Below are 12,011 nucleotides of genomic sequence, written 5' to 3'. Positions count from 1 at the left end.
ATAAGTCAAATTTAAATTTTCAACATTTTATTCTAACGAGTGCAATATCTTTTATGAATTGAAAATAAAGGTGATTAAACAGTAGTAGTATAAAATACTTGATTTTAAACTTTATATGACCGTTGATTCTGAATAGTATCAAAATGCATTAGAAAATATTAATTAATTACAACCTTATAGGCACGACTTCTAACAACGTCTGTGACCTACAGCTTAAGAACTACTGTAGACTGTATTAAATACAACAACACAGGTTTTAAATCCTGAATAGTATAGAATCATACAAACGCTTTCGAAATGTTCGTACAAAAGAGACTTCGAAGATTCGGTAGAATTCATTAAAATGAAATTAACTCTTATTTTAATAAGACTATAGCTTGAATTAAATAAAATTCACTATTTTTTCAAGTATTATTTAAACTTTTCAAATTTTTTTCTAATATATTTTATTTATGAACCAGCTGTTATATTACCTGTACAAAGGTTTTCCTCCGGACCATATTTTTTTATTTTTTGATTTACTATTCCGGTGACGAATTGTCATCGAATGGTGTTTGAACCACAATACCATGTACGCTCGGTCTTCGATCGTGTTGGTCAAGTCTTTAGTTTTCCCTTCTCCGCCAACGATCGACGTGACTCTCGTAGGTTGTTTTGGCAAACCGTCATTATTACCACCATCTATGTCACACGGCAGCCAAGCTATCGAACCACGAACGGCAGTCACTGTTACCGTACTTACTGTAATATAAACGAGTATATGAAATAATGTAATAAAGATTATATATATAATTTTTATGATATTTATAATGAAATTATAAATTTTTCTTACGGTTAGAAAGAGTTTTTTTTTTATAAAGTTTATATCGAAATAATAAAACTAAATATATAAGCGTACTAGACACTACATAGCTATGGTCGTATATTATTATATACATAGGTAGCTAGGTATTGTATTGTGTATTAAATGTGAAAAACGACATTTTTGCAGTATGTTTGATAATCGAACCGGCTGTTGCACGTTTCAATAAGGAAATTTTTTTTCTTAACTACTGACAGGCATTTTATTATTTGAAACGACCATACGGCATATAAAGTCTCCATTGAAAAGGTTTACATAAACTCGAGTTACTACTAATATAGAGTATAACCATTATGTAATATAAGTACCTATACATAAATATATATATATATATATAAAGATACAATAAAATAGTAGGTATGATGCATAGGACACTAAATGTGTTGGAGTAACATTTTTATTTTTCAACAATATAGAATATAGATACTTAAAAAATTATAGGTAAATTAATGAAATAAAAATTAGGATACATAATATTATATTAATATAACTGATGATATTGTTTAAATGAGAAAATCGTACAAGCTGTAAGAAACGACAACATATATCAAATGTGTAGAAAAAAATATTTGTTTTCTAAATTTATAATAGAAATATATTAAATTTTATTATGCGTTACAAATTAGTTATGATGTTTATATATATATATTAAAATATGTTACTGTGTATTTCCTCAGTTTGGTGCATATTGACAGTCACCAGTGAATATCGACGTTTACAAAATAATTTTGATTAATGTTAACGTTGTTGATATTAATGATATATATTTATTTTTATTTTAGATAGATTATGAGTGACTACCCAAGGTACTCGTATAGTTGGTAAAAAAGCAAATAAATTAACATAAAATAATATTATATTATATTATATTATATATAACTCTTTAAAATATATATGAAAAGAAAATTATAGGTTAAATTGGTTCTCATTTGCTAAGCGCGTTATTCGGTGTATGCGAAGGTTACAGCCCTAGTTAGTTGATGCAGAGTAATTAATATAAGTAATCTAAAAGATCAACCTAAAATCTGGAATTTACTTCTACTAGAAATTTGTGTGCATAAATGAGATCGCTGACATTTAAAAAATAATATATATATGATTGGAATATCTACATGAGAATTAAAGATTCAACAATTTCTATATGTGATTTATAGAAAGAAGAAAACTTCAGGGAGATATATAAACGATATTATTAATATTATTTATACGAAAACCAATAAATAAATATTCGATAGAGTTATTGGGGACACCAACTGGATGCGATGAGATTTAATATCTTTCAGAAAAGCAGTGAGAACTCCTCTTTAAAGTTACTCGTTAGATTACTTTTAACAATATAAAAGGTAATTATTAAATTCTAATTCACAAAAAGATGCCTTGAAATGTATTTTAAGTATATATATATTAAATACAATATGATTAATTGAATAATTTAACTATTATTATTAGATAGTTAACTCATAATATATTTGTATAGAAAGTATAATTTAAAAATTGACAAGACTGATATTATAATTCATTTTATTTATTGTAACAGAAAAAATTTTCTCTACTTTTTGAGTTGCATAATATGTCAGTACTTAACCACTAAAATGTTTGTGGTACACTACTCGTTTTACGATTTTATTGCATTCATAATTTATATTCTTGTTCACTATTTTATTTTACTTAAAACTATTTAAAATCTTGTCTCAATGATATTTTACAATCGATTAAAATTCTATCGATTTTCATTAAATTGTATTTGTTAACGATAGCTAATTTATAAATATTATTGAGACTCAGAGTATAACATAAGTTGTTAAGTAAGATAATACAGTTTATAAAAATGATCAACTAGTAGAATAAGCTAATATTGTATAGTGGGTAGAGTATTGTATTGCAATTTTTCTGTAATTCCGAGATTAATACTACTAAATTCACCTGAAATATACCACTATAAATGATATTTACTAGTGAATACTTAAGTATAACGAAATTAAACAGCATGTCAAGACTCACAAATGATTTCGGTGTATATCAAAATTTACTGGCAACTTTAAGTACTCGTTATCAGCCAACTGTGGACATTCGCAGTTACAAAATATATAGATTATAATAGCATGTAATGAATAGTTGTCTTAACAATGTTGTCATACACAAAAATATGTATGAATAAATATATATTGTACATATTTATATACGTGGACAAGTGGAATAGGTACTTTCGTTGCGTTTTACATAATATTATATTTATTTTAATTAGGACTTAAAATATGCTGCGAGGATGCCCAACCTTACAAATCAGTCAAATTATATTACCATCACCGCATCTTCGGAACGAAAATATAATTATCATTAATATAATGAAAATTACGAATATATTATAAAATACTGTGTGTGCGTAATCATTTGTCATTGTACGTCACCAGTGCGTATATAATATTGTACATCGTGCGGAGGTGGGTTGCATAATAGTAATAACAATAATAATACATAATAATATTATTATCATCTGGTAGCTGCTCACCTCGCCCCACAAACATATTTTAATAATTCGATTCTCGTCAACGAGTTGTGTGTGTGAGTACAAATATTAATGATAACTCTATTATGATTATTACGGTCGCAGATGACAACGATCTCATTATTTTGTTAAAATTAAGGCGAAGTTGTTATTATTATTATTAATCTCGGGTGAACGTCACGTAGGGCGATAGTGACAACGAAAATGAAAGAAAATGGACACGTCGTCGAAAACGCACACATATATAATATATACATACATACACGTATAGGTGCGTGTGTGGTCGATATCGTTGCTGTAGCGTAAACGATTTAGCACCCGCCGCCACACTTGCGATCACTTTGATCAAATTGTTATTTTAGGCCCGATATGCGATGACGAAGGGTGGTGGCGAACTATGTGACTATACGACAACGACGACAACGAAGTATACGTACCTACACTGCGTGTGTGGCGCGCCTCTCGCTTACTGGGCAAAATAGCCTATAGAAAAAGCAATAAATAACGTTGGTTGGTGAAAAACAGTGGGCGGGCGGCGCGCTGTCGTATTTAAATTGGACATTACCTCCGGTGAGAGTAGAAAAAAAAGCGTTACCGAGCAATAGTGGAGGCAGCGTAAAATAAATAGTACAAAACTACTCGTATTTTACATATACGCGGCGGTGGCGGTACAGCGATAATAGGGTAACTATGGGTGAGAGTAGTATTGCTCCTAAAGCACCCCGTACCACTTACCCCCCACGTATCTCGACCACGACGACTTTGTGCCGCTCTGCAGGTAATGCGTGTGTGATTTGACATTGTCTCGTTTTTCTTTGGTGCGATGTCGTAGGTTAGGGGTAGAATTGGAAAAAAGGTGTTCAAACATATAGGTATATTATACGATATATGTATGTATATATATACATATACATACATGTGAGTGCTCGCTCGTGTGTGTGTGTGTGTATGTGTGAGTTTGTGGAGATGACGACGACGGCGATTACGATAATAATAGTAGTATATATGCGTAAGGAGTGTGTTGGTGTGACGAAGGGGTAACGGTTTTATAGTTGGCGGGTCTCGCGGGAGGGTATAGTAGTGCAGAGCTTGAGAAAGCGGCAGTGTAAAGGCTATGCCGACGGCCGGGTAAAAATAGCGGCGAACCGTGATAACAATCGTTGTTGTTGGTCGTTGACGTTTATATTTTATATTTTATATACAATAATATATAATTTATATATATTATATACCTATATATGATATATATATATATATGCGCGTATATGTATTTTATATTTTTATGCATAAATTTATACATTATATAAATATATATATGCATCATATACAGCCGCACCTGTAATCGAAAAAATAACGGATGAGTGGACAGGGGTGGGAAGAGACTTTGCTCGAGGATAACCGAAATAATAACGATAAATATGGCTGAAAACATGGTATAGAGAGCGTGGATGGGGTAAGAGTGAATTGGATAGGGTTGAAAAAAGGTATAATTCGTGATTGCGGCGCGTGTTATGATGATACACAGAGAAACAGGAACAGGCAGTTGTTTTACAAGAACTCAAAGTTTTGAGTAACTTATGAAAATTTGACACGATAATTAAAACAGTTAAAATAAAATAAATATGGTAGATATTTTAATATTTTAATGTTTAGTATAATATTTTGAGTTGCAATTGATATTGAAATTATAGTTGTATTCTCAATATAATGTCAAATAGAAAATTAATTATTTAAAATATATTTATCAACTTTTTATCAAATAATTACGATTGATTAGTAGTAAAAGAGTGGTTAAATATACGGAAAAAGCTTTGATATATAAAATATAACACACAATTGCAAGCTATGTTGTTATGAAAAATAAAATAAAAACATTTTTTTTTCTTGTATTTTGGATAACTTTGTCGACTAATTCCATTAATGCTGTTAAATTACTCTATGAATATTCATAAAGTAATTTTATTAATTATAAATACGTATAAGTATCTTGTAACTATATACAATAGACATTAAATTCGTACATTATAATGTAAATTTTTAAATATTTAAATGTAGAGATGGGAATATACGATCAATAGATCTAAATATTATTTATTAAATGCGCTGAAACTTAATATTTTTTAGTATTTTAACTCTAAAGTATTAATAGTCATAATAATCATAACAATGATAAAAATAAAATTACATCTATAATCTATATATGGTAATAATATTGTATTATATATTATTGTACACAGCTATTATAGTGATAATTATTTTACAACATTAGTATAAGTTATAATATAAGTAGTATTTTTATTTTTCACAATTACCAATTACGTAAAACACAACTTACGAAAAAAAAAAAATAATAAATAAATAAATATTTAAAAGTGAATTAAAAGCCGATACTTTATGAAAAAAAAAATAGGAAATTTAAATTGATGGTTTCTTGAAAATAGAGGTTTGAATAAAATTTTTAGTTACTTATAACTAATCATATATTTTTTCAATTTAACTATTTTGTTAAGTTCAAAGAAATTGGGTTTATTTCAATTTATTTAGAATATATTTTTTTTAATGTTAATACTTAATACTATATAGTATACACGGTAATAAACTAAAAATTTAGAAATAATTTCTTAAATACATACTCAATAATATAATATGTAAATATAATTATATTAATTTGCCTTGACAAAATACTTAATAGTTAGAATAAAAATATAATAATATAACATGTTCAATGTAACTATCAATAACAAAACTATTTTAATAAATGTATGAGGTAGGCAAAATAATTATTTTAGCGTCATTAATGTAGTGAAATTGTCTATATAAATCACCGTGTTACAATAATATTAAACAATCATAAAAGTGAAACGTTGAATTTTATTTTAAATACCATCAGATACATACATTATTTTAATAGATTTTCGTACAATTTAAAAATATAAATTTTTTGTACACCATTATACACAATAAATGTAATTTTTTTTGTCAGAGACTGTCTGTAAATACAATTTTATAAATCGTGTTTTAAAAACATCGTTGAAAATTGTACCTATGCCTTTTACATGTAAATGTACTTTAATGTGTTTTTTTTTTTAAATATAAAAATAAACGATTACATAAAAGAGGATTCATTTTTATTACACATTCGTCATTATGAATACTTGAATTTATATATACATGCATACAATTATTTATGTCGAACCTCAACCCATTTTTTTTTTTTTAAGCTTAGGTAATATAATTCAAACTGTGCATGATATGTCTTTAGCCAATAGATAATGAAATCTAATAAATTACAATAAAAATTAAATAAAAAAAATACGAATTCAATTCAAAAGTTTTTTTTAAATTGCACTAAGTTATATTGTTTTATAATATACACATAATTACAAATGTGAGTTTGATTCTGTATCGGCATAATGAAACTCGAATAATCAATTCAAGGATGTACAATAGAAATTATATGTGATTATTATAAGTTTGTGGATAGGTATTTGTACTAGTGTGTACTTCTGATGTAGAAAGTTAGTTAACCATTACAGATGTAAATACAATTTAAATACCTGATTGTATGGAGAACTTGGTACTTATATTACTTTATTATCATAACGTATAAATGCTTAACAAAATATTATGCATCCAATTTATATATTTGTAAAAATATTACCGTATAAGTAAGTTAATTTAAAACTGTATTTGAATCTTGTTATTTGCTATTACATTATGTAATATCGTCAAACTGCGTGGTATAAGTAGTATGATAATAGTTTCAAAGGTTGGTTTTGAACTTTAGAAGGGTGCCGGTACTTATTTAGAGTCACAAAAAGAGGAGAATACACTCGAGTTCCTATACATAACTCAACACTCGTTTGGTTAAACATACACTTATGAAAGCATTGTAAAGATCTCCAAGTACATGGAATGTTTGTATTTTATCAACGTGACGAAATAAATATAAATTAAACTAACCATGTTTTGGACTAGGTATAGCTGCTTAGGTTAATTTGATAAAAAAAAAATATTGTTAGGTATCTTTGTATAATATATGTATGATTATTATATGAATAAAAAGTACCTTGAAAACAGCTCTAAACGAAAAAGTTTACAGTTTGACAGGGTTCTGTTCGTATTAAAATGGTCTACGCAGTTTCTTTGTAGCAAAATAAATAATAAAAATACATTTCTGGCTATAGTAACTCACATCTGTGATGACATTTTTTTAAATTAATTCAATTTTATAATTACTATGGGAAAATTATAATCACTTGATTCAATTTGATTATTTAGTATTTACACATTATTTTATATTTTACATAGGCATAAATAGGGGGGACTTGGGGGGGGGCTTAGTCCCCCAACATAATTTTTAGCCCCCCCTGTCATAATTCCTAGTCTCACACTCCTGCCAATATTAGTAACATTTTTAAACTTAAATTTAAAATATCGTTTTATTTTTTTAATTTAATATCTTGGAAAAATATTAATTTAAACTATATTATTGTACGTATGTAATGATCCTGTGTAAGACGTATCATGTTGTGTAATTTTTACTACACAAATACTCCCTACTAAGAAGTTGTCAATAAACTAAAAATCGTTAAATTCTTTATATCTAAAATAATACTTAATAATATGTTAATATATAAATATTTAATCTTAATACCACTTGGTTTATTATTTGTTTTATAATTAAATATTAATTTACATTCATATTATATGTATAATCAATGAATGTAAGGTGTTTGGGGGGGGGTATGGGGAGCAGAGCCTCCCACTTAATTTACTTATAATAAAAATTCTAGGGCTGAAGCCTCCCCCCTAACTTTAAGGTCTAGTTACGCCTATGATATTTGATTTAATATTATAATACAATCATGAAGAAAATCAACACCAAGATTTACATGAATATTACTTTAAAATAAATTTTGTTTTAACGCTATAAATTATTGAGTGTCTTGAAAATTTAATGATAATTTTTTTATTTTTGACAAAAGGTATGTACATTATTTACGCGTACGATTTCCGAACGACTGAGTTTTCATACAAATATAGGTAAAGAAATAAAATACAATAAATCGGTAATCTGTAAGAGTATAAAAAATATATTTTACTAAAGACATTCAATAATAATACATTTCGTCGTTGTACTAACATAATTTCATCGTGGTACTGTTAAAAATATTATATTTTTAAATAAATAAATATTTATACACGCTGTTTGCAGTACATAAATATATTATAACTATTAAAGGTCTGTTGCATATTTTTATCCTAAAAAATAAAACGTTTTAATGGAATTCGATCGGTTCAATTTTAAATATACTTAATAACTTTCATTAGATTTTAATTTTAAAATAGGTTTTTAATTACGTGACTATTTGTTTACTTTTATTTATGCCCATCAAACTATCAAAGGGTGCCACCGATGTAATGAAATGAAGTGTAAAGGTTATATAACTATGATGTAACTACAGTTTTATTAATAATGTATTTATATTTGTTATTACAAGGTATATTCGTGGTAAAATAAAAAATAATCTTAAAAGGCTATTTAAAATTCACGTAATATTTATTATTACTTCAAATAAATAGACAAACAATTATTTAATATTTTTTAAAGATAGTACGTAGATAATAGTGAATGTTAAAACTTAATACATGGAAATATTCTTGTAAACACTTATGACCAAATTGACATTCACACGTATGATTGTTTAAATTAAAACAGTTTTATGCAAGAAAGTACTACTAACCTTAAACAATTCCAAAGTTATGGCCAAATGTTTTGTTATTTGAAATATTAGGAGACTATAGTTCTAACATTTATTAGTATTATGGTAAAGTAAAAAAAAAAAAAATTAACAACAACCAATCACGTTTCAGAAAACATTTATGTTGCAATACTTATAGTATTACCTATATCCGCTTTACAATTAATAATCGATATAATTTAATATAAGTTAAAAGTATAATAAGTTTAAAACAATTTTCAACTGAAATATAACATCGATTTGTCACTGTCAATTCAGTGGCCGTGTATTATTAGTTCGTTGTTCGAGTAAATGAGGCACCATCGGAGAAAATGACCGTATGCAAGGAAATATGAAATAACAATATATATATATATATACATAAATTCTTTAGCATACTCACGTATAATATAATAAAATATGTCATCATAAAAAAACATAAAGTAATTATTTTTTAACGTCTAACTTATATTATTAAGCAAGTCTGATGTTTTTTAAAAACAAATATTTTTACTTTTTCACTAATTTGAACAATTCTTACTCACATTTAATCTGAATTTCAAATGCCATAAATTAATATGATAAATTTATTGAATACTTGATATTAATATATATATGTATTATAAAGCGTAAATCTAATGGTATACATTAATACAAAATGGTTGGTAAAGTGTTGCTGTTTGAATGGAAAATAAAAAAAAATTTTAATTTTTAAATTCTGTGACAAGCGATAAATGTAAGTATTAGTATTTGGCTTTACAACGGTGTATATTTTTTTTTATACCTGAAGATACTTTTTATAACAGAATAAATGATTCAATTTTCAATACTAAGAGTAACCACTTTGGTGCTTAGTTTCTAGTACTTTTCAAAATAATCACGAAAACAAAAAAAAACAGAAATATTTACTCAACACCAGTTTTTAACAAAAGCAATTTAATTTTGTTATTTTAATTCAAAAAATGAATTACCAAAGATACTTGAAGTGTTCATCAAAAATGCTTATAAGAACTTTTTATACATTATTACATTTTAAAAATATTTTAGCAATTTTGTGGCGTTTATATATATATTTGAAATTTGAATTTTCTTAGATGATATATGGTGGTCCTACATGTAATAACATTTTGAAATTATATTGCCAAATTTTTTTATGATAATTTTTAAATTATTTTACAGTTAAAAATTTTTATATTTTTTTACAAAAAGTTGTAGTTCAATAAATTTATATATATATAAGGAGGAAATCACTGTTAAAATAAAAATTAAAACAATATTTTGATTTTAGTAATAATGAATTTGATAATTTAATACAAGATTTATTATAAATTATTCTTATTGGAATTAAAGAAAAAAAGTTTATCATAAAATAAAATAAATTTGTTGTGGGTGTTGGAAATTTAAATCTTGGTGAAATTGGATATTCGAAAGTAAATTGAATATTTCCTATTAAGCAATTTTTATAATATTATTGAGACTTGAAAAATATTAAATGTTTACCTTTACTTACATTACTATTTTCTATACACAGTTAATTGTTAAAATATTTAGACCAATATTACACCACAAACCTATTCATTTAGTTCTACTCATATGCTAATAATAGTTAACAATATTATGATGAAATAAACTTATAATAATTATGTTCATAATATACTTATTATTTTTTTTTTTTTTTTGGAAAATGATACTACTATCAATAGAAAATTAAATATATAATTAAAAGTGTTTAAGAATACTAAAAAATAGACCAACTCCACACAAAATTGTGTTTTAATGTTACAATGATTTATTATTGAATTCAAGTTTAACACATTCATTATAGTGACCTCAATATAAAATGGGGTACCTACACTCAAAACCACGCTATACAGTAGAATGACTTCTCTTTTCTTTTTTATGTTCAATTACGTTTACGTAGACGATTACAGAACTTTTTGTAATTTTGTAGTAATTTAATAATAGTTCTTACGATGGTTATTTCTTATTGGTACATTAAAAAATAAAAAATACTATTAAAATACATAAAAAATATATATACTTCTAGACTTTTCATAATCGCTATACAAAAAAAAAAAAAAAACAGCATTCATATGTATGTATTTCCTGTAATTTATTATATGTGTAAATTAAAGAGAAAAAGTATACACATCGTATTTATTCGAGTTAAAACAAGTTATAGATCCAATAATTCAATATTAACTAATGTCTGTAATAATATTAAATATAACATAGATGTCAATAATGTATTAAATTCTAAATTATAACGACTTTTTAAGTTTTATTTTTAAATAATACTTTTGTTTTAAGATTTGATGTATAATAAAATCCCAAAGAATATATTTTTGATTTTCATCAACATAGACACAATCATAGACATATGCGACTTTTGTTTTGGGGCAGCTGAAGTATATGCTCTGTTAATTTTATATTATTTTTTGAATTAAAGTTTACCTAAAAACATACATTATTTTTGGATCACACCTTTACGACGAAACAGAATGATAACCCAATACAAATAATCAGTTTATACGAATTAATAATTTATTGTCAATCCTTACGTAAATTATAATTCATTTTACTTATAATAACGCAGCGTCATCGTTCGAAAATAAAAAATTAAAAAGTTACTCTGACTTTCCTGGTGATTTTTTTTTTACACATACACGCGATAGCGGTAGAAAGTATATAACCTTTTTTTCTTTCTTTAAATAACGCGCGTCTAATGTGAAGCAATTATTTTACCTTTATACTGGGCGCCCAAAAGTGATGGTATAATATATTATGATTATGTAATATATTAGGTATCTAGATTTTAACGCTGTAGCCGCAGAACACATTATTATAACAATCTAATAAACGCGGACGTTGATAAACACTGTCGTCGTACCGTTATACC

General features: G+C 26.0%; 1 protein-coding gene across 1 annotated transcript in view; it reads right to left on the bottom strand.

The window, feature by feature from the left end:
• Positions 1 to 12,011, bottom strand: part of LOC112603267 — a 63,065-nt gene that overhangs the window by 22,150 nt on the left and 28,904 nt on the right. Inside the window, exon 4 of the mRNA XM_025351773.1 lies at positions 474 to 741. Within this exon, the coding sequence (XP_025207558.1) occupies positions 474 to 741 (268 nt within the window). The remainder of the gene's footprint in view (positions 1 to 473; positions 742 to 12,011) is intronic.

The sequence above is a fragment of the Melanaphis sacchari genome, unplaced genomic scaffold (assembly GCF_002803265.2).
Source record: "Melanaphis sacchari strain LSU unplaced genomic scaffold, SCAv2.0 Contig9_pilon_pilon, whole genome shotgun sequence".
NCBI classification, from domain to species: Eukaryota; Metazoa; Arthropoda; class Insecta; order Hemiptera; family Aphididae; genus Melanaphis; species Melanaphis sacchari.
This window is presented reverse-complemented; position numbering and strand designations above follow the sequence as displayed.